This window comes from Aquarana catesbeiana, linkage group LG01 (genome assembly GCF_042186555.1).
Source record: "Aquarana catesbeiana isolate 2022-GZ linkage group LG01, ASM4218655v1, whole genome shotgun sequence".
Lineage (NCBI taxonomy): Eukaryota > Metazoa > Chordata > Amphibia > Anura > Ranidae > Aquarana > Aquarana catesbeiana.
The window spans coordinates 103,729,354-103,753,485 of NC_133324.1; the positions used below are offsets into that span (position 1 = coordinate 103,729,354).

Below are 24,132 nucleotides of genomic sequence, written 5' to 3' on the forward strand. Positions count from 1 at the left end.
ATCCAATCCAATGCCGAGAACCCTGGGCAGAGATACAGTTTGAACACCGTAGATATTGGAGATTTTAACGCTAAACAGACACTTAGGAAGTGGTCAGGGCCAGTTTTCATTCAGTCGCAGTACTACTTTAAAGCAGCTGAGGGAATAATTATACGACTGAAGATGTAATCTTGTAGTAAATCTGTTGCATAATCTGTCTCACTGCTTATTTATCATTGCTTTGCTATGTGACAATTGATAATTGTCCCCCAGTATGTTCTTTCTTTAAAGCCTAACTCCGGGCAAAAATAATAGTTTTCCCATGCTGCGGAGCTGTGCCTGCACTGCATGGGTTAACTGCCTGTTTTGTCCAGGGGCAACCAGAAAGATTATACTCACCTGATACGCCGCTCCAGCGGCAAACAGTGGCCCCACTGATCCAGCGGTTCGACTGTTCCCAACACCCTCGCGTCCAGAGCAGGGCTATGGGCATGATGACGTCAGGAAAAGTCCACTGCACAAGAACGATAAGACTGCGGGGGTTTGGGGGTTGTTGCAGGAGCCGGTATTGTGCAGGGAGAATTATGTAAGTTTATCTCCTTTATCCAATCCCTTAAACCAAAACCTGCACTGCAACGGAAAACTTTTTTTCTTTTTTTGTCCCAGAAGTAGGCTTTAAAGACTTTCTGGCCGGACAAAGAAATAACCGGATAGATAAAAAGTCGCATCACAGATTTCTTTGTCAGAATCTTAACCGGTTTTGGAGCTCATATAGTAGGAGCTATTTAGGTTTCAGGTGAATGTTTTCTTTAAATATCAGCCTATAAAATATTTTCTGTTTCTTTAGGATATCACCACATTGACTGGTGTTCCAGAGGAGCAAATCAAAACGAGGAAAGTCCGAATTTTTGTTCCAGCTCGCAATGCTATGCAGTCTGGTGTACAGAACACAAAGAAGTGGAAAATCGACTTTGATACCCGGGAACGCTGGGAAAATCCCTTAATGGGTTGGGCATCAACGTAAGTAATAAACCACTTATAACACAAAAGGGACGTTCACTTAAAGTGTACATATAGCCAAAACTTTTCTTTTCAGGTTTGGATAGAGTAGGGAAGGGCTAAAACTTCTGTCGAGTTAATTTTGCTGTTTGGGGGGTGATGTAAACATTAGCCATGTGCAATCAGCAGCAGCTCAGCGGGCTGCACATTATTGGTATTTACATCACTGCCCTAAGCAGCAGTAAGGCCAGCAGGATTCATGTAGGCATGCAAACGTTTGCACTAATGTTACATTCATACTGTATATGGACAGCTTTTTACGCATCCTGTGTAAAAATAATATGCCCATGTGCATCAGTCCATTGAGTACTATGTTGGCTATTGATTAACCACTTAACAACCGGGCTATAGCCGAATGACAACAGCTACAGCGCGGCTCGATAACTCTGGGAGGCCGTACATTGACGTCCTCCCAGAATCGCACCCATGGGGAGTATCCGTGTCCGTCAGGTCCAGAGGACCCAGCGCATCTTGGATCATAGTAAATGGCCACTGACAGCGGCCGTTTACCACGTGATCGCTCTGTCAAATAACGGAGCGATCACTTGTAAACAAACCGTCGTCATGTCCGGTTCCTCTCTGCATAACGATCGGTACAGTGTGAGCGGAGAGGGGAGAGATCAGTTGCAGCAGCGCTGTGGGCTGGATGTGTAGTGCCCACAGCGCTACTCTGTGCCCATTGCAGCCTCATCCATCCATGCTCAGCCATACCTCTGTCATACTCATCCATCCATCCATGCTCAGCCATCCATCCTCAGCAATACTCATCCATCCATGCTCAGCCATCCACACTCAGCAATACTAATCCATCCATACTCAGTAATACTCATCCATCCATCCATGCTCAGCCATCCTATCCACCCCCAGCGGCGCTCGGCAATACCCAGCGGCGCTCGGCAATACCCAGCGGCGCTCGGCAATACCCGGCCCCGCTCGGCAATACCCGGCCCCGCTCATCCATGCTACATCAGTGCCTCACAAAAGCGTAATAGGTAGTCAAATTAGATTTGAGAAATTTATGTCCCTAGAACACCTGATGATGCTCCTTGTATGTTGGGCCTCTGTATGTGGCCAGGCTGTAGAAAAGTCTCCCACATGTGGTATCCCCATACTCAGGAGTAGGAGAATCTATTTTGGGGTGTCATTTTTGGTATGTACATGCTATGTACAGAATCGCACCCATGGGGAGTATCCGTGTCCGTCAGGTCCAGAGGACCCGGCGCATCTTGGATCATAGTAAATGGCCACTGACAGCGGCCGTTTACCACGTGATCGCTCTGTCAAATAACGGAGCGATCACTTGTAAACAAACCGCCGTCATGTCCGGTTCCTCTCTGCATAACGATCGGTACAGTGTGAGCGGAGAGGGGAGAGATCAGTTGCAGCAGCGCTGTGGGCTGGATGTGTAGTGCCCACAGCGCTGCTCTGTGCCCATTGCAGCCTCATCCATCCATGCTCAGCCATACCTCTGTCATACTCATCCATCCATCCATGCTCAGCCATCCATCCTCAGCAATACTCATCCATCCATGCTCAGCCATCCACACTCAGCAATACTAATCCATCCATACTCAGTAATACTCATCCATCCATCCATGCTCAGCCATCCTATCCACCCCCAGCGGCGCTCGGCAATACCCAGCGGCGCTCGGCAATACCCAGCGGCGCTCGGCAATACCCGGCCCCGCTCGGCAATACCCGGCCCCGCTCATCCATGCTACATCAGTGCCTCACAAAAGAGTAATAGGTAGTCAAATTAGATTTGAGAAATTTATGTCCCTAGAACACCTGATGATGCTCCTTGTATGTTGGGCCTCTGTATGTGGCCAGGCTGTAGAAAAGTCTCCCACATGTGGTATCCCCATACTCAGGAGTAGGAGAATCTATTTTGGGGTGTCATTTTTGGTATGTACATGCTATGTGTTAGAAACATTTGTATAAATGGACAACTTTGTGTAAAAAAAAAAAAAAAAAAAAAATGCATTTTTATTTTCTTTGCACATTTTCCAAAAACTTGTAGAAAAAAATGACATGTTCAAAAAACTCATTATGCCTAATAGATTATACGCTGGGGTGTTTTTCTTTCTAAAATGGGATCATTTTTGGGGCGTTTCAATTGTCCTCGTGCTCCAGGGCCTTCAAAAGTGTAAGAGGTAGTCAGGAAATTAGATGTGTAATTTATGCTCCTAGAACGCCTGAAGGTGCTTCCTGCATGTTGAACCCTCTCTATGTGGCCATACTGTGTAAAAGTCTCACACATATGGTAACACCATACAGGAGGAGTAGCAGAATATGTTTTGGGGTGTAATTTGTGGTATGCATATGCTGTGTGTGAGAAATAACCTGCTAATATGACAATTTTGTGGGAAAAAAAATCTTTATTTTTCAAAGAATTGTGGGAAAAAAATGACAACTTCAAAAAACTCACCACACCTCTTAAATACACTGGAATGTCTACTTTCTAAAAATGGGTCATTTGGGGGATTTTTGTACTTTCCTGGCTTGTTGGGGTCTCAAGAAATGAGCCGTCAGTACTTCAGGTGTGATCAATTTTCAGTTTTCAATTTTTGTGGACTCTATAACCTTCACAAAGACCAAATAATATACACCAATTTGGGTTATTTTTACCAAAGATATGTAGCAGTATAAATTTTGGCCTAAATTTATGAAAGATTACTAATTTGCAAAATTTTATAACAAAGAAAAATGCATTTTTAAAAAAAAAAAAAATTTCAGTCTTTTTTCTTTTATAACAGAAAAAATAAACCCAGTGGTGATTAACCGCTTCAGCCCTGGAAGATTTTACCCCCTTTCTGACCAGAGCACTTTTTGCAATTCGGCACTGTGTCGCTTTAACTGACAGTTGCGTGGTCATGCAACGTTGCACCCAAGCAAATTTGACGTCCTTTTTTTCCCACAAATAGAGCTTTCTTTTGGTGGTATTTGATCGCCTCTGCGGTTTTTATGTTTTGCGCTATAAACAAAAAAAGAGCGACAATTTTGAAAAAAAACTCTATTTTTTACTTTTTGCTATAATAAATAACCCCCAAAAATATATAAAAAAAATATATTTTTTTTTTCCTCAATTTATGCCGATACGCATTCTTCTGCATATTTTTGGTAAACAAAAAAATCGCAATAAGCTTATATTGATTGGTTTTCGCAAAAGTTATAGCGTCTACAAAATAGGGGATTGTTTTATAGCTTTTTTTATTATATATATTTTTTTACTAGTAATGGCGCGATCTGCGATTTTTATCGGGACTGCGACATTATGGCGGACACGTCAGACAATTTTGACACATTTTTGTGACCATTGGCATTTTTACAGCGATCAGTGCTATAAAATTGCATTGATTACTGAAAAAATGTCACTGGCAGTGAAGGGGTTAACCACTAGGGGGCTGTGAAGGGGTTAAGTGTGTGTCCTATTGTGTGTTCTAACTGGGGGGGGGGGGGGGTCCGTAGGAACAGACGATCTGTCCTCCCCTCAGAGAACCGGAAATTGTGTGTTTACACACACAGATCCCGGTTCTTTGTGTGCCCCGAGCGATCGCGACCGCCGGGCACTCGCATCGGCTCAGGGGGCGCGCGCATGTGCCCTCTAGTGGCCGGCTATGTTACCGATTATAACATGATGGCGATTCGCGCAGCCAAGCCATGTTGCCGCAGTACAACTGCGGCGGCTGGTCGGCAAGTGGTTAAATACCACCAAAAGAAAGCTCTATTTGTGTGAAAAAAAAAAAGGACAAAAGTTTCTTATGTGTATAGTGTGGCATGAGTACAAACAAGTTAGGGACTGTAGGTTTCTTCTTAAGTTGAATCTGTAAGTCGGAACAGGTACATTTTTTAAGTGTAGCTCCAGCCAAAAAAACTATTTTTAAGCTTTTTGGATAGCATAGGTTAATACCCTTGTAACATTTGTTTTGCTGTCTGTGCCCTTGTTCAGAAGATTTCACCTCACTTTCTGTCCCAATGACAATTGGATTTTGAAAATGTTGGGTTGTTGTGGAAACAAACCTTGGTGATAAAGCTTCAGTGGAGGTACCTTTTCCCCATAATAGCTCTTACAGGAGTGAATTTCCCTTCCTAGGGGTAGATTTCCTCTCACTTCCTGTTTTCTCCCTCTGTTTGTAAGTAGGAGTCATTTGGAGGTCGGATGTTTGTAGCTAGGGGACCCCCTGTAAGTAGTCATATAAAATGTGAGAGCACCGTAAGCTGATCTGGTTAGGAAGGGGGTTTAAGTGCCCAGTGGGCAAGTGGTTAATGCAAAAAGTTCAAATTAAATGTATTAAGGATGTAAGCTATTGTAATGCTCTTTTGTAATTAAAAAGTACATCTGTTTGAACTTTTTTTTTAATTTTATTTTTAATTACTGTATATACTCTAGTATAAGCCAAATTTTTCAGCACATTTTTTTGTGCTGAAAGTGCCCCGCTCGGCTTATACTTGAGTCAAGCACTTTTCTGGTGCAAAGAATGACATTTTCTCAAGTCGTCTTCCAGGACGGCACCCTGAGAGATGACTGGTCCTCCTGACAGGAAACACAATCAAGATAGAGGTTAAAAACCCTGCCCCTCCCTGCACTCCTCAGTTTTTGATTGTGTTTCAACACAGCAAAACAATTTTTTTTTTCTAATAGACCTAAGGCCGTGGGCTGGAAGTCTCCCCCTGGGCACCAGACTGCAGGTTTTTGGAAAGCCACTGGGTCTGGTAGGGCTTGTCCTTCCCGGTGGGTTCGTTTCCCCTATTTCTCAGGGGGGCAGTAAAGAGCTCCCCATGAGAACTGGAGGACCCTGGGCACTGTGAGTCTCCAGAACTCCAGGGACCATGTTCCTGCTCCCCCCTCTCCTTACCTGACTGGGTCAGGAGGTGATTTTGTCGCAGATCTGTCTTTCCCCTGCGCTGTATGCAGGGGTGTGCTGGGTCTCCTGGCCGCCTCAGCGCCGGCGGCTGTGTGTATTTCGGCGCCATTTTGTGGTGGACCCTTCCTGGGAGGAAATGACGTCACAGCGCCCCGGACGCTAGAGTGCGCTGGCCCCGCAGACCTCGGCAAGATGGCGGCGGCGTTCGGAACACCATGAGGAGACAGCAGCCTGCACACGGACTACAGGTACCAGCGTTTTAAAAAGGGGGTAGTAACGGGCAGCAGAGGCTGCATCGCTGGGCAAGAAGCAGGCGTCCACTACTCGCTTGCTGCAATGGAGCAGGAGGAGTCTACAGCCGTTTTGGAGGCCACTGGGGGTGAGTCTACCAGACTGGAGGAGATAAGGGAGGGGGTGGCCCCCTAGCCTTACCCTCACAAGGGATCTCTGGGTCAGTTAATTCTTATTACTAGCTAAACATGCTTCTTGTTTTTGCAGACACAGAAACCCAGAGTGTTGCCAGTAGACTGAGACCCAAAAATCCTTCCCGAACCAAAAGGTGTGGGTACTGCAATGACAAATTAGCAGCAGAACACACCAAGCCGTTTTTTTATAAGTGCATTCACAAATTGTCAGGGAAAGAGACTTCAGAAGTTATGAGAGATTTTCTCTCAGTGCAATCTGAAATGCTGTCCACACTTAAAGCCTTTCAGGCTAGCCTCAATGCTAGGCAGGATAGCAGAGAAGGCTCATCCTCCCAGGAAAGCGCTTTTTCTAATGTTGGACAGGTGAGCACCGCTCCGCAGAAACCGCCATCTTCTCAGGATTCGGAGGAGGAGGCGGAGGAAGTGGAAGACTCCTGTCGTAGTCTCCTTGAAGAAGGGGAAGACGCAGAGGATAGCCAGGAGGAAGAGGGACACTCCAGACCAGGCTGACATATCTTCTCTACAGATGATATGGAGGGCCTCCTAGGGGCTATTTATGCTTCTGAGGAGATCCAGGAGCCAGAGGCACAGACTTCTGTACAGGATAGGTTGTATCAGGGGTTGTCTAAAGCTCAGTCCAGGGTGTTGCCTATCCACCAGTCTCTGAAAGACATTGTTTTAAGAGAATGGAAGGAGCCAGAAAATAAACTTCAGATGTTTAAGACCTGGAAACGCAGGTGTCCGTTTAAGGAAGAGGAGCAGGAGAAGTTTTTTAAACTTCCCAAACTGGATGCATCTCTGGCTCAGGTGTCTAAGCAATCTGACCTGTCTTTTGAAGACGCAGGTAACATTCAGGACCAAATGGACCGCAGGTCCGAAACCCTTTTACGCAGAGCCTGGGAGGCCAATATGGTGCGGCGACATTAAGTCCAGCTTTAGCTTCAGCATGTATAGCTAGAAATACTAATATGTTGCTTAATAAACTAACAGATCATGTGACAAGTACTTCCAAGTCCAAAGATCTTTTGGATTCCCTGGAGGTAATTGGTAAGGCGGTAGCCTTTCTTGTGGATGCTGCAGTGGAGTCCGTGCGGACTTCGGCAAAAACGGCAGCTCTTCTTAATTCAGCCAGAAGAGCCATATGGGTTAAGACCTGGGATGGGGACCACACCTCTAAGACTAGGTTATTCGGCCTACCTTTTGAGGGGTCTCTCCTGTTTGATACAGGGTTGGACCAAACCCTCTCCAGATCTACGGAGAAAGGAAAGAAATTTCCGGTAAAGCCTAAAAAGGTCAAAAGATTTTTTTCGAGGCCCCCAGGTCAACAACCGGTTTAAGGATCGTAAGGAAGCAAAGAAATGGGGTGTCAGAAAAGCCAAACAGAAAGGAGCTCTCCTTTTCTCCGGCCCAAAGGTCGCAGACAAGGATCCCTAGTGACGCCAGCACCAAGGTGGGAGGGAGGCATGCACAATTTATCCCACAGTGGGAACGGGTAGCCCGGAGCCCTCTGGTCCTTCAGTGGTTAAGAGTAGGCTACAGGCTAGAGTTTGCTTCCAGGCCTCTGCAGTCATTTCTACTGACCTTTTTACCCAGAGAAAAGCCAAAGGCCATAGGCCTCATGGAAAGTATCGGGCAGTTGGCGAATCAGAGAGTCATTCTCCCAGTTCCGGCGGATCAGCAAGGAAGGGGTTTTTATTCCCACGTCTTTGTAGTTCCCAAACCGTCCAGGAAATTCCGGTTAATCCTGAATCTAAAAGGATTAAACACCTTCCTGCGATACAAGAGATTTCGCATGGAATCGGTGTACACGGTCAGAAAACTTTTGTTGAGGGAAGTTTTCATGGCCACCATAGACCTGAAGGATGCATCTCAGCATATTCCCATTCTACCGGAACAACAGGCATTCCTTCGCTTTGCTATTCGCACAGATCAGGGTACCCAGCACTGGCAGTTCCAGGCCCTACCCTTCGGGCTGGGGGCCAGCCCAAGGGTATTTACAAAGATCCTTGCAGAGGTCATCTCCTATCTGCACCTTCAGGGGATCGCTCTGATACCGTATTTAGACGACCTGTTGGTCTACAACATTTCCAGGGAGTCCCTTCTCCTGGATCTGGACAAGGTAATATCCACCTTGGAGTCCCTGGGATGGTTGATAAGTCACAAGAAATCCTCTCTGACTCCTTCTCAGACCAAGCTCCAGCTGGGCCTATGGGTGGACTCAGTAGGGCAGAAGCCGATCCTCCCGCAGGAGAAAATAGAAGCACTGATTTCTTCAGTGTCTTCAATCCAGCGTCAGGAGGTAGTGCCCAGAAGGGTGATCATGAGGATTCTAGGTCTCATGACTTCATGTATTCCGGCAGTACCTTGGGCCCAGCTCCACTCAAGACCCCTGCAGAACTTCCTGCTATCCTCATGGGATGGAAAGAAGGAATCCCTGGATATTCCGGTTGCCATCCCTCAAGAGGTAAGAAAGTCCTTGCTTTGGTGGCTCAACCCTCAAAGGTTGGGGGCAGGTCATCTTTGGTCCCAGCTCCAGCCTGTCAGATTAACGACCGATGCGAGCTCGTGGGGATGGGGGGCCCATCTAGAAGAACTCCAAGCTCAGGGTGTGTGGGACAGACGACAGAGAACTGTGTCATCCAATTTCAGGGAATTGTTAGCTGTCAGGGAGGCTCTAATAGCCTTCGAGAGCAGGATCGGGGGAGAGAGGTTCAGATCCTCTCCGACAATTCCACGACAGTGGCTTTCCTGAACCGTCAGGGGGGTACACGGTCGCTTTCTCTAATGAGATTGGCGCAGGAGATTCTGGAATGGGCGGAACAAAGGATACCCTCCATCTCTGCGGTGCACATAAGGGGAGTTTTCAACGTAAAAGCGGATTTCGTCAGACAGTACATCAGGGGGAATGGAAACTGAATCCCGAGGTTTTCTCCCTGGTCTGTCAGCAGCTAGGCACACCGGAGATAGATCTCTTTGCCCGCAGGGAAAACAGGAGAGTCAAAAGATATTTTTCCCTCTGCAGAGAACAGGGGTCCGAGGGGGTGGACGCATTAGCTCAGGAATGGGAATTCAGTCTAGTCTATGCCTTTCCTCCCTTAGCCCTGATTCCGAGAATCCTTCAAAGACTGAGTCGGGCCAGGGGCAATTTGATCTTGATTGCCCCCTGGTGGCCCAAGGTTTCCTGGTTTCCAACGTTGTGGAACTGGGCGGTTTCCCCTCCGGTTCTGCTTCAAGGCCCTCTTTTCCACCCAAACCCCAGTTTTTTCAGATTAACAGCCTGGCTGTTGAGAGGGAGAGCCTGCGCAACAAGGGATGTTCAGAGAGAGTGATTGACACCCTGTTGCTGAGTAGAAAGCCTGTAACGAGGTGCATTTATGCTAGGGTCTGGGGTGTCTTCTCCCGTTGGTGTGAAGCGAGAGGGGTTCCCCAGAAAGATTCCAGTAATCTTAGACTTCCTACAGGAGGGAGTAGGCCGAGGCTTAGCTACCAAGACTGAGGGTTCAGGTGGCAGCTTTGTCCAGTTTTCTGGATATTAAATTAACTCTAGATCCTTTTAATTAAGAGATTCCTGTCGGCTAGAGAGAGACTTTCCCCGGTGCAAATGAAGGAATTTCCACCGTGGGATTTATCTTTAGTCTTGGAAGCCCTGACCAGGGCACCTTTTGAGCCACTGGCTCAATCTTCAGTTAGATTGATTTCTTTTAAGACCGCCTTCCTTCTGGCGGTTGCCACAGCCAGAAGGGTGGGCGATTTGCATGCTCTTTGTATGAAGGAGCCCTTTCTCCGTCTGTTAGAAGACAGAATTATTCTCAGACAGGACCCTTTGTACCTTCCTAAGGTGGCTTCACGCTTCCATAGGTCACAAGAGATTATCTTACCCTCCTTCTCTCTCAATCCACAGAACGAGAAGGAAAGGGCCTTCCATACGTTAGATGTCAGGAGATGTCTGTTGCTTTACCTAGAAAAAGTTAGAGTTCAGGAAATCTCAGCATCTGTTTAGTCAGTTTTTGTGGCGCTCGAAGAGACGAACAGGCCTCTAGAACGACTGTTGCTAGATGGATTAGACAGGCTATTGCCATAGCTTACGAGCATTCAGGTCAGACGGTTCCAACTAATCTTAAGGCTCACTCTACAAGGTCTCTGGCAACCTCTTGGGCAGAAAGAGCCGGAGCATCGGTAGATCAAATTTGTAGAGCAGCAACGTGGTCAAGCCAGAACACGTTCCTGAAACATTACAGAGTGGAACTTCTGTCACCCCAGGACGTGGCCTTCGGCAAAAAGGTCCTGCAAGCGGTTGTCCCGCCCTAAGGTAGGCCTGAGCTACTTGCTCTTCTCTCAGGGTGCCGTCCTGGAAGACGACTTGAGAAAATGACCAGTTACACTTACCGGTAACGGTGTTTCTGGGAAGTCTTCCAGGACGGCAGGCCTATTTCCCACCCAGTTTGTATTTTTATATAGTGGTACATTGGAGGTGTTTTTGTATCACTTTCATGCACTGGTGTGGGTCAATACTTTTGCACAACTGAGGAGTGCAGGGAGGGGCGGGGTTTTTAACCTCTATCTTGATTGTGTTTCCTGTCAGGAGGACCAGTCATCTCTCAGGGTGCCGTCCTGGAAGACTTCCCAGAAACACCGTTACCGGTAAGTGTAACTGCTCATTTTCTGAACCGACTTTGGAGCCCTGTATCTCGGGGCCACTTGGTGCTAGGAACCCTGAATTTGGTGTGCAAACCCAGTGGTACTAGCACTACAACATATCCAAAGCTGGGGTTTCTAGCACCAAGTGGCCCCAAGATACAGAGCCCCAAAGTCAGTTCAGAAAATGTCAAGCACTTTTCTGCAGCAGAGAATGACATTTTCAGACTTTTTCTCCTGCGCCAGGGGCATCTGCCTCTAGGCAGTGGCGACGGCCTCCACCGTCAGACTCCACCGTCAGACTCTAGAGGAAAACCTCAGAGTCAGGCCCAGGCTCAAAGGTAGACCTAAGGCCGGAAAGCTTCAAAGCAAAATACTAAGGCCTCATCATGAAGAGGTGCCCCCAACCCCCCTCACCAGGGTGGGGGGAAGACTTCTGTATTTCTCAGAAGTCTGGAAAGGGGAAATTCAGGACAGATGGGTTCTCTATACGGTGTCTCTAGAACACAAACTAGAGTTTCGGGAGTTTCCACTGTCTCGTTTTCTGAGGTCAAACGTTCCCAAGGATCCAGGAAAAAGGCAATCCCTGTATCAAGCATTAGACCAATCATTGGCTCAGGGGGTGATCATACAGAAAAGCAAGGTTTGAGGTTTTAGTCAAACCTTTTTACGGTACCAAAACCAAATGGAAATGTCAGACCCATTCTAGATCTAAGGAATTTAAATCGGTTCCTGAAAATCTGCTCCTTTTGCATGGAGTCGATCAGGTCAGTGGTCTCCATCCTACAAGGAGGAGAACTTCTGGCGTCCATCGACATCAGGGATGCATATCTGCATGTCCAAATATTTCCTGCTCACCAAAAGTTTCTGCGATTTGAAGTAGAACAGCAGCACTTTCAGTTTGCATCCTTGCTTTTCGGGCTAGCCACAGCACCCCAGGTATTCACAAAAGTACTGGTCCCACCTCTAGCCAGGTTAAGGGCATAACAGTTTTAGTGTACTTAGACAATTTATTGTTAATAGACCCGTCAGTGACTCGCTTAGAGCAAAGCGTACGCAATACAACCAGTTACCTGGAAAGTCTGGGTTGGATCCTCAACCTAGAGAATTCTTCCTTCAAACCAGTAAGAAGGCTGGAGTATTTGTGCCTAAAACCAGTTAGAAGGCTGGAGTATTTGGGCCTGATCATAGACACAGCCCAGAAAAGGGCGTTCTTGCCTTCGGAAAGTTTAGCTCCATACGAGAGCTGGTGCGGATGGTCAGGTTGAAAGGAAATCCCTCAATTCGCCTTTGCATGAGGTTGGTAGGAAATATGGTAGCTTCATTCGAAGCAGTCCCCTATGCCCAGTTCCATTCGAGACTGTTGCAAAACAGTATCCTGTCTGCTTGGAACAAAATGATCCACGCTTTGGACTTGCCAATGCGGCAAGAGTCCCCAGGTGTGTCCCAAAGCCTCAGTTGGTGGTTACTAACCCAGAATCTGCTGAAAAGAAAATCCTTCAGACCAATTATCTGGAAAGTAATAATGACAGATGCCAGCCTCTCAGACTGGGGAGCAGTACTAGAGAAAACGACTGTCCAGGCACAGTGGTCAAGATCCGAAAGAGCCCTGCCCTTCAACATCCTAAAGATTTGGGCAGTGTGTCTGGCTCTGAAAACCTGGACCTCCAGGTTAAAGAATTGTCCTGTCAGGCTCCAATCCGCCAATGCCATGGCTGTGGCCTATATCAATCACCAAGGGGGCACCAAGAGTCTCTCAGCTCAGAGAGAGGTGAACCATATTCTAACTTGGGCAGAAAAGAATGTCCCATGCCTATCGGCAGTTTTCATTCCAGGAGTAGAAAATTGGCAGGCGGACTACTTAAGTAGCCAGCAGTTCTTTCCGGGGGAATGGTCTCTTCACCCGACGTTTTTCGGGCTGTTTGCCAAAGATGGGGGACTCCGGACATAGATCTTCTAGCGTCCAGATTCAACATGAAGTTAGTCAACTTTGTGTCCAGGACAAGGGATCCACTCGCATGCGGAACAGATGCGCTGGTAACCACGTGGGATCAGTTCTCACTGATCTATGCATTCCCCCCCTATTCAGTTGCTACTGCGACTTTGCAGGATCAAGCTGGAAAGAAAACTGGTAATTCTGGTAGCACCAGTATGGCCCAGAAGGTCATGGTACGCAGGAATCGTAAAGATGGCAGTGGAGGGTCCATGGTTCCTCCCACTAAGGCCAGACCTGCTCTCACAGGGGCTAATATTCCATCCTACTTTAAGAAGGCTAAATTTAATGGCCTAGCTATTGAAACCCACATTTTGAAGAAACATGGGCTTTCCGGGTCAGTTATTTCTACTTTGGTTGGTGCAAGGAAACCTGCTTCCAGAACTATATATTATAGAGTTTGGAAGGCTTATGTTTCCTGGTGTGAATCCAAGGGTTGGCACCCTCAGATGTATCATAGGCAGAATTCTTGCCTTTCTACAATTGGGCATAGAGATGAAGTTGGCCCTGAGTACTATTAAGGGTCAAGTCTCAGCCTTATCAATTTTATTTCAGAGACCACTTGCTATCCAAGGGGTGATGCGGATTAATACGCCAGTGAAATCACCTTTATGCCCTTGGGACTTGAATTTATTTTTGTCTGTGTTACAAAACAGCCATTTGAACCGATACAGCATATTCCTTTAGTCCTTCTGACAAGGAAGCTGGTATTTTTGGTAGCTATATCCTCAGCAAGGAGGGTTTTGGGATTGGCTGCTCTTTCTTGTAAAGAGCCATATTTGATTATTCATGAGGACAGAGTGGTGTTACGCCCTCGTCCAGGCTTTTTGCCAAAAGTGGTTTCAGGTTTTCACCTGAACCAAGATATTGTCCTGACATAATTTTTCCCAAAACCATGTTCCAGGGAAGAAAAGTCACTACATTGTCTTGATGTGGTGAGAGCAGTGAAAATCTATTTCAAGGCATCTGCTCAGATTCGTAAGACTGATGTCTTATTTATTGTGCCAGAGGGTCCTAAGAAAGGACAGGCAACATCGAGATCCACTGTCGCTAAGTGGATTCGACAAGTGATAATTCAAGCATATGATTTAAAGGGTAAAATTCCCGTTTCAAGTTAAGACGCACTCTACCAGGGCGGTTAGTGCTTCTTGGGCAGTGCGTCACCAGGCCTCCATGGCTCAGATTTGCAAGGCCGCAATTTGGTCTTCAGTGCATACATTCACAAAATTTTATCAAGTGGCTGTAAGGAGGAATGAGGATATCGCCTTCGGGCGCAGTGTGCTGCAGGCAGCAGTATAAGTCCTCAAGTCTGGGGGTGCCCTACGAGTTGTGTCTCCTCCCCCTCCAGTAGCATTGCTATGGGACGTCTCATTAAGTAATTACTTAGGGCTCTGTGTCCCATGATGTACGATAAAGAAAATAGGATTTTTATAACAGCTTACCTAAAAAATCCTTTTCTTGGAGAGTACATCATGGGACACAGAGGTCCCACCCCTATTTTTATGGGGTTTAAGTATATTGCTTGGCTACAAAAACTGAGGTACTCCTGGAAGGAGGAGGGGTTATATAGGGGAGTCAACTTTCTGTATTGGGTATACCAGTGTCAACACCTGAAGGTGGCCCATAACCCATTAAGTATTTAATTAAGGCTCTGTGTCCCATGATGTACTCCAAGAAAAGGATTTTACAGGTAAGCTGTTATAAAAATCCTATTTTTTCTACTTTTTGTTGTTAAAAAAAATCCAATAAGCTCAATTTTACTCATACATTTAGACCAAAATGTATCCAGCCACATGTTTTGGGTGAAAAAAATTGTACTAAAATTGACTATGTACCATAGTCTACAAACCATTTTTGGGAATTTACGCAGCTTTTAGTTTGATTGCCCTTCTAATTTCTTGAGATGCTAAAATGGTAGGGCAGTACTACCCCTTTTTGGAAAGTAGACACCCCAAGGAATTGAATCTTCTGAGAGGCATGTTGAGCCCATCAAATATTTTTTTTTTTTTTGTCACAAATGATTGAAAATTGAAAAAGTTGTCACTGAAATATATATTGCTCACACATGCCATGGGAATATGTGGAATTACGCCCCAAAATACATTCTGCTGCTTCTCCTGAGTATGGGGATACCACATGTGTGGGACTTGGTGGGAGCCTAGCCACCTACAGGACCCCGAAAACAAATCACCGCCCTCAGGATTTCTAAGAGCGTACATTTTTTATTTCACTTCTCGCTACCTATCACAGTTTCAGAGGCCATGAAATGCCAAGATAGCACAAAACCCCCCAAATGACACAATTTTGGAAAGTAGACACATCAAGCTATCTGCTGAGAGGCATGTTGAGTATTTTGAAGATCTCGCTTTTTGTCACAAAATTTTGAAAATCGAAAAAAAAAAACATTTTCCTTTTTTCTTTCTTTATTTTTCAAAAAAAACCGAGAGCTGCAAAATACTTGCCGTGCCTCTCGGCAAATACCTTGGGGTGTCTACTTTCCAAAATGGGGTCATTTGGGGATGTTTTGTGCTATCTTCACATTTCTGGGCCTCCAAAACTATAATAAGTAGTGAGGAGTGAAATCAACCATTTACTCCCTTAGAAAGCCTGAAGGTGATGATTGTATCGGGGTCCTGTACGCAGCTAGATTGCCAAAAAGTCTCACACATGTGGTATCTCCGTACTCGGGAGAAGCAGAATGTAATTTGTATATATACCAATGGAATTTTTGAGCAATATATCATTTAAGTGACAGCTTTGTGTAAAGAAAAAAAAATTGAATTTTCCCAAAAATTGGGGCAAAATATAAAATATTCCATGGACTCAACACGCCTCTCAGCAAATACCTTTTGGGTGTCTACTTTCCAAAATGGGGTCATTTGGGGGTGATTTGTGCTATCTTGACATTTCAGGGCCTCCAAAACTCTGATAGGTAGTGAGGTGTAAAATCACCATTTTACGCCCTTAGAAAGCCTGAAGGCGGTGATTTTGTTTTTCAGATTTCAAACAAACTTCTTTCACGTTATCATTATGGGGTATTGTTTGTAGAATTTTGAGGAAAATAATTAAATCCATTTTAGAATAAGGCTGTAACATCACAAAATGTGGAAAAAGTGAAGTGCTGTGAATACTTTCTGAATGCACTGTGTGTGTGTGTGAGATAATAAATATATACCGTATTTCCCGGTGTATAAGGCGACCGGGCGTATAAGACGACCCCCTAAATTTACAGTTTAAGAGTTTTTGCCTGTACTTACCGTATAAGACGACCCTCCTTGCGAGGCTTCCGACACTTCATATTTCTTCCTTCTTCCTGGAGCCAATCACGGCGAGCAATGTAATCTTTTAATGAATACAAAGCCTGCTTGGATTAGCAGAGGCTGTAACATCAGCCCGCGCCTCTCTGATTCTCAAAGCCAATCTGAGCAGGCTACACAATAGCCTGCTCTGATTGGCAGAGGTTGTTACTCCAATCCGAGCAGGCTCTGTATTCATTTGAATACATCGCTCACTGGGATTGGCTCAGCGGTATATACTGTATGTAACCAAAGCTACATACAGTATTACCGCACATCCAGCAGACATCCGAGGGGCTGACCTGGTGTGTGTGTGTGTGTCTATATGTATGTATGTATATGTGTGTGTGTGTGTGTGTATGTATGTATGTATATATATATATAATGTATGTGTGTGTGTGTATATATGTGTGTATATATATATATATATATATATAAAGCATGGTTTGGCAATTAACCGATAAATGGATTAGAAATGCACTACCACTACACTGACTATACTCTTTGCCTTCCCATACTAACCTGTCATGTAATATGTATGTGTATATGAGGTTTACGTAAGCGCTGAATTCAGCGTGAAACGCGTCCCCTTTTTTATATACCTGTCATACCTGTGATATCATTTCAATGCTTCAATAAAGATACCAAGGAGTGCAGCAATATTCCAGACTTGTATGTGTTACTGGTGCTCTATTTCATATAGAGCTCCAGCAATGTATGTACCGGATTTTCTGATGACAGTAGAGGATCATTCTCACTAATATGTTTTGAAATGGTCATTTGTAGCCTGGGTGATAAAAAAGGAGCACATGCCACCCCCCTTTAACAGGAAGTGAGCACATGTTGTCACCCTTTTAACAGTATCTGAACAAGCACCTACAGTGTAAAATTAACAAGTACGGTATTTTTTTAAATAAAAACTGTAGATGTAAAAAGATTAATATAATTATATTTACATGATTCGTTTAAAATTGCCAAATATTTTTGGGGTACATCAGAGAAGTCTTACTGGTTGTTTTTGATGTAGAGGTTCAGTAAAAACACTGTATATGATAAGGAGAATCTGCACTTCCTATGAGATTTTAAAAGGCAGTAACAGCTCATGAGTATAACCTATTAAAAGTATAACACAGCTTTATTTCACAAATTAATTAGTTTTTTTTTTTTTTTTTTTAAGATTTTTTTTTTTTTAATTTTTATATATACACAGCACAACATGTTACAGAATTCCCATAGACCGAATCCACTAGGGAGGGAGCATTGCACAGTCATAGAGTTCACAATATTATATCCACGTCAAACGTGTTCAAGGTAATTCCTTTGTGATCTTCAGGGGCGTATATAGAATTCCGGGTCTGGAACATAATCATCCATATTGTTGAAAATTTACAATTGCATAACAGGATGTGTTTTTATAGTATGGCACATATAGTTATAATAAACACGACTGACTGGCCAAAAGAATAATTAAAAGCAGTCTATCCACCAGAATAGAAGTAGGCCAGCCCTGAGCCAAGCATGCAACCACAGAGGCCAATGGGACTACATCTGAAAGGTATCAGGGAAGATTAAATAGTGTACAGAAATGTTTAATATGAGACTTGTATATCATTTTATCCGTCTTGATACCTTTCAGCTGTGGTACTGTTGGCCTCTGTGGTTGAATGCTTTGCTTGGGGCAGGCCTCCTCTATTATGGTGGGGAATGATAGGATGACTCCATACTAGGGTTGCACCAATACGTTTTGTTTTTTTATCGGTGAGTAGGACGACCAATACTTTCGGTCAAGTACTCACTGATACCGAGTACTGATACTTTGCGGTGCGAGTTGCGTCAATACAAAAATTTACACAAATCGCACTGCAAACAATTGCTTGCGATTTGAACAGGAATGCAGTGTGATTCCTGTACGAATCACATGCGATTTTCCCCCACCGCTCCTGTGTGTGTGCGTATAGAAAGGGATTAAAGTGCCATCTAGTGGGCAGTTTAATAAATGTTAGAACTCACAGTATATATCTGGTAGCATATCAGGGCCACTGGAGGTGTTCACAGAGCTGGGGGAGAAGTTCCAGGACTCCTGTGGGCATATGGCAGAAGTTATGTCAGCTTGGGGGTGGGTGGGGCGCCTCTACATCTCCAGCTATGTGAACACCTCCAGTGGCCCTGATTTGCTACCAAATATGTATTGTTCTAAAAAAAAAAATTATCAGCCCTCTAAATGGCGATTTAATCCCTTTATACACACACAGTGGGGAAATTCACATGCGATTCAGGTAGGAATCGCACTGCATCCCTGTTCAAATCGTATATGATTCTTTGCAGTGCGATTTGTGCCCATTCATTTTGTATTGACACAAATCGGACCACAAAGTATCGGTTTTCGGTATCTGGATCATTTGAGCGAGTACTGATACTCGCTCAGATGCTTGGTATCAGCACGATGCCATGCCAGGATGTTGCAGATTTAGAAGGAAAATGAACTGTAAGACAAAATATTGTTCTGATGCACATGAATATGTTTGCAAAAAGGAATGATTAATGCGCTACCCAAAAGAACAAAAACCAGCTGCTACAAACCATGTGACTAAAAGGTAACAAATATAGAATAAATTGTAGCGCTAAAACACACATATATTAATGGTGAATAAAGTTCAAAGTGCATGTAGACGTAATGTCCCAAGAAGAAAAGGAAATATATAATCCAAAAGGAACAACAGTCCGCAGTGAGAAAAAATATTTTGTGTATCGATCCTGTCTGCTTCCCAACCATCAACTTGTATAACATCAACTTTAGCGAATAGATGGAATACGCTTACCAGAGAGGTTGGATTCTACTGCCATGAGCATAGAATCAATGGAGCTTGATGCCACCCTGGGCAAAGTAGTGAAGTGTTGGAGGCAAGGGTAGAGCCTCTACAGGGACGGAACGTCCCTTCTTTGTCCACCGAAGCAGAGCCAAAATGGGTTCCGAGAAGCAAAGTGGTTTCTTAATTCTCCAGGATATGTGGAAAAAGGAAGGAATGCTTCCACATAGTGAAACTCTGGGTGTTTTTATTCATAAAAAGCCACAATACATATAAAAAGTGATCACAAAGTAAAAGCAGTGTATAGGGTCTATAAAAGCCGCCCTACGCGTTTCGGTCCAATGACCTTCAACAGGGGCAGTTGAAGGTCATTGGACCGAAATGCGTAGGGCGGCTTTTATAGACCCTATACACTGCTTTTACTTTGTGATCACTTTTTATATGTATTGTGGCTTTTTATGAATAAAAGCACCCAGAGTTTCACTATGTGGAAGCATTCCTTCCTTTTTCGACATATCCTGGAGAATTAAGAAACCACTTTGCTTCTCGGAACCCATTTTGGCTCTGCTTCGGTGGACAAACGTTCCGGCCCTGTAGAGGCTCTACCCTTGCCTCCAACACTTCACTACTTTGCCCAGGGTGGCATCAAGCTCCATTGATTCTATGCTCATGGCAGTAGAATCCAACCTCTCTGGTAAGCGTATTCCATCTATTCGCTAAAGTTGATGATATACAAGTTGATGGTTGGGAAGCAGACAGGATCGATACACAGATTATTTTTTCTCACTGCGGACTGTTGTTCCTTTTGGATTATATATTTCCTTTTCTTCTTGGGACATTACGTCTACATGCACTTTGAACTTTATTCACTATTAATATATGTGTGTTTTAGCGCTACAATTTATTCTATACATGAATATGTTTAGCGGATTTAAACTGACGGTTCAGTTGGCCTTTAAAGATTGAGATTTTAGTAAAGAATTTACATATATGTAACTTTGTGATCTTTTAATGGTCCCACAAATCTTGTTTTATTGGTGGATGGTGTCGGAGACTGTCCACCTGTTTTATTAATTGGTTGCAGTAGAATTATTCGAAATGTGGAGAAATGGTTTAAAGATCCTAAACCTCGCAGTAGGTAACAGGTATACTTTTAGGAATGTGGAAATGCAGAAACATTTGGAGGGCATGTGTTTTTCCATTAGAGTTCACATTCGGAGACCAGCACATATGAGACGCGTATGTCGGCTCAGAGGAAAAACCTTGTGATGTGGTTCAAAAAAGGCCTGACTTCACTTGGTCAGTTTCACAACTAATTTTATGTGAAGTAAATGCGCACTTGTCTATAATTACTTTTAAAATTCACTTCAAAGTGGGTTAAATTCTCTTTGTTGCCAATGCTGAAAATATCCAATTTGCCTGTGTTATAAACTGAAAGAATTGAATTGAAACAATGAAGAATTGAAACAACACAATTCTGACAGATTCTTTCCCTGCCTTATGTCGCCAATAAATATTGTGTTAATTGTTGTCTTTGTCCCATTGGGGAGATTTCCTGATACTTCCTGTTCTGGTCACCATTGTCACTACAGAAAAAAGACAGATGGTTAGGTTTAAACCCCCCAAACCCTACAGCTCCGGTGCATAGCACAATTTTGCATTGAAAGAGATAACCGTCCCTTCAATGGAGCTGTGTATGTCATCATCATTTTTTAAATGCCTGGAATACTGGAGTACCTTGTTCAGTGTACTAGCAAGGCTTTTCTAAAAATGTTCACCTGGCAAACATTTCCCTTATTTTTCGCTCTATAAGACGCACTTTTTTCCCCCCAAAAAAGTAGGGGAAACGCCTGTGTGTCTTATGGAGCAAATACTGACCAGCTGCCGTCGTGTTACAATGTCGGGCACCTCCCCTCTCCTTTCCCCGCTATGTCTTCTGGGTCCTGTAGGCTGACTGGGGTTCATGTCATGTGACGATTTTTCGTCTCTGCTTGATCGGTGACGTCAGATCGAGCGGGGGATACAAGAGGTCGGCATCTCCAGCTTGTCACCTGCTGGAGTGACCATGCGATTTGTGTACATAGCGACAGGTATCTAGTCATTCTCAGGTCTTTCTTAATCAGACTGCACTTGCAGTGCTGTGCTCACAGCCTGCATGGTGAATTTGTTATAAGATGGTGATATTTCCTATGAATTGTATATAGACTGAATTTGGTGACAGTGTGATATTTGTTTGCTGCCTGGAAGCTATTTGGCACACTTTATAGATGCCTATTTTTAGGCATCAGCTTTGATTTGTTGTGTAAGAGCCCTTGCACACTGGGGCGGGGGGCGGCGTCGGCGGTAAAACGCCGCTATTATTAGCGGCGTTTTACCGTCGGTATGCGGCCGCTAGCGGGGCGGTTTTACCCCCCGCTAGCGGCCGAGAAAGGGTTAAATATCACCGCAAAGCGCCTCTGCAGAGGCGCTTTGCCGGCGGTATAGCCGCGCCGTCCCATTGATTTCAATGGGCAGGAGCGGTAAAGGAGCGGTATACACACCACTCCTTCACCGCTCCGAAGATGCTGCTAGCAGGACTTTTTTTACCGTCCTGCCAGCGCATCGCTCCAGTGTGCAAGTCCTCGGGGCTTGCACAATGGAATGAAAGTAGCGGCACTTTCGGGGCGGTTTGCAGGCGCTATTATTAGCGCAATAGCGCCTGCAAACCACCCCAGTGTGCAAGGGCTCTAAGTTACAAACTATAGTATATTAATTGGGTGTGTGGGTCTCCTCTCCTGTGCTCCAAATCAGCAGAATTTGGTGCAGAATATATTTTTTTTCTTGTTTTCCTCCTCTAAATCCTAGGTGCGTCTTATGGTCAGGTGCGTCTTATGGAGTGAAAAATACGGTAAATGTGACAAAGAAGCATAGAAACAAATGGGAGCCATCTATTTACTGTTATAAAAACATTTTTATAATGGGTATCATGTATAAAGTTGTCTGGAAGGAAGAATTATGGTGTGTTTTCAGACGGTCATTTTGATTGTCTGTATTTGGCACATGGCAGAGTTGAAGGGAACCTGTCAGGCTGGGTTCACACTTATGTGAATTGTATGTGGATTTCCCTGTATCTAATTTGCATAACAGGAGACTGTGACTGGCTCTCAATGACGTCGGTTCACACAGCTCCGAAGTGGCCACGGAGGGCACTGGAAAAGGGTCCTGTGCATCTTTGGCTCCGTTTCAGGTCTCAGGTCTGAATTCAGGCAAAAATTTGAACCTGATACACCCCTGAAACAGAGAACAGGGACGCACTGGACCACTGCTGCGAGCCGCGGCCTAAATCTCCCACTAAAGCCGGCCAAGCGATTTTGTTTCCTGCAGCCATGGGACAGTGTTGATGAGGGAATCTTTCCCGCGGAGCTATTGTGTTCTCCCAGCTGCTAGAGGCTATAATAGCCACTAGCCATAATCGCATGTAAAATCCAACAGGCTGGTTGTACCCAAGTTGATCAATAAACTTGGGTACTTTCAACCTGCCCATACATGGTTCGAATCTTGGTCCCTGCGGAACTGGTCAAGGTTCGAACCATCTATGGCCGGCTTAAGTTAAACACCTGTGTAGTAAGGTTCTGAAGGAAGCAAACCAGACTTATGCCTTGTACTAGCAGCAAAGCTAAACTTGTTGGAGTATGACCCTCAGTGTATAAAAGTACACCTGTCATTTGGTACAAGTAGCCTATATGGCCTTGAAGAAAACTGCAGGTGGCTGCACTTACCTGTGATCAGCATCTTTAGTGCCCCAGGAATTCTACACTTCTGAGTAATGTGATATGTACAGTAGATTTAGACTCTTCCTCTGCCAAAACTGCTGCCACCATGGTTCATTTTATGACACACAGCCAGCAAAGGTTGAAGCTGACCCAACGAATAGTAAGGATCAGCCTTTTACTGAAAAAAGTCCATATTTGTATATCGGAACACCCTGGAGTTTGGGTCTTATAGGGAGCTGAAGGCAGTCTCCAGAGATATGTGCAGTTTAGCTATTTAAACTTTGGGAACTGAAGTACTAAAATGTGAAACTTCTGTTTTATTCAGAAACAAAATCCACCCCTTATCTCAAGGTGAATTAAAGGCATTGCATGATCTTAGCAAACCTTATTCTCATTTTCTTTTGTTGAAGATGTGTCTCGTGCGCACTGAGCATTTAACACCTGTTCACTTACAGCGGGTGGAGTAGGTGTTGAGCATGTCACCATTTTTCTGGGTAGGCTTATTTCTGGAGGTGCTGTTGGCATGACATTTTTACCACATGTTGGTGGCGGCCCGTGCAGTCCATGCATATGGGGAGGCTAGGACAGGTAAATTTGAAGATTGGGCTCTGTGTGGTGAAGTTGAGTGACACAGGGAAAAAGTGTTGAACACATGAAGAAAGGGAGGTGCAAAGAGACATGGAAAGCCAAGACACCAGCTGAAATCTATCCGTAATTAGAAAGCAATCCTGCCCCTTGTCAGTGCAAATTAATATCAGCTGGTTCAGTGTCAACGGGTGGCCTATAAAAAGGTGTCTCATTACCAAGGTGTCACACAAGAAACATCTCATGATGGGTAAAAGCAAAAGGCTCTCAAGACCTTTGCAACCTTAGCAAAACATAATGATGGCATTGGTTACAGAAAGATTTCTAAACTCCTGAATGTTCCAGTGAGCACTGTTGGGGAAATAATCCGGAAGTGGAAAGAACATAATTTTACTATAAACCAGGCACAACCACGTGCTCCTCGCAAGATTTCTGACAGAGGAGTGAAAAGAATTATCAGAAGAGTTGCTCAAGAGCCAAGGACCACTTGTGGATAATTTCAGAAAGACCTGGAATTAGCAGGTACAATTGTTTCAAAGAAAACAATAAGTAATGCACTCAACTGCCATGGCCTGTATGCATGCTTACCACGCAAGACTCCATTGCTGTAGAAAAAGTATGTTGAAGCTTGTTTAACCACTTCCGGACCGCCGCACGCCGCTATACGTCCTATACATTCCTTTGAAGAAGAATATCGTTGTTATAGCAGCAGCTAGCTGCCATAACCCTAGTATCC

The 24,132-nt window shown here is 44.6% G+C and overlaps 1 protein-coding gene across 1 annotated transcript in view; it reads left to right on the plus strand.

The window, feature by feature from the left end:
• NDUFS4 (NADH:ubiquinone oxidoreductase subunit S4) overlaps window positions 1–24,132 on the plus strand; it is a 212,493-nt gene that overhangs the window by 175,783 nt on the left and 12,578 nt on the right. The window contains 1 exon segment of the mRNA XM_073622366.1: window positions 827–999. Within this exon segment, the coding sequence (XP_073478467.1) occupies window positions 827–999 (173 nt within the window).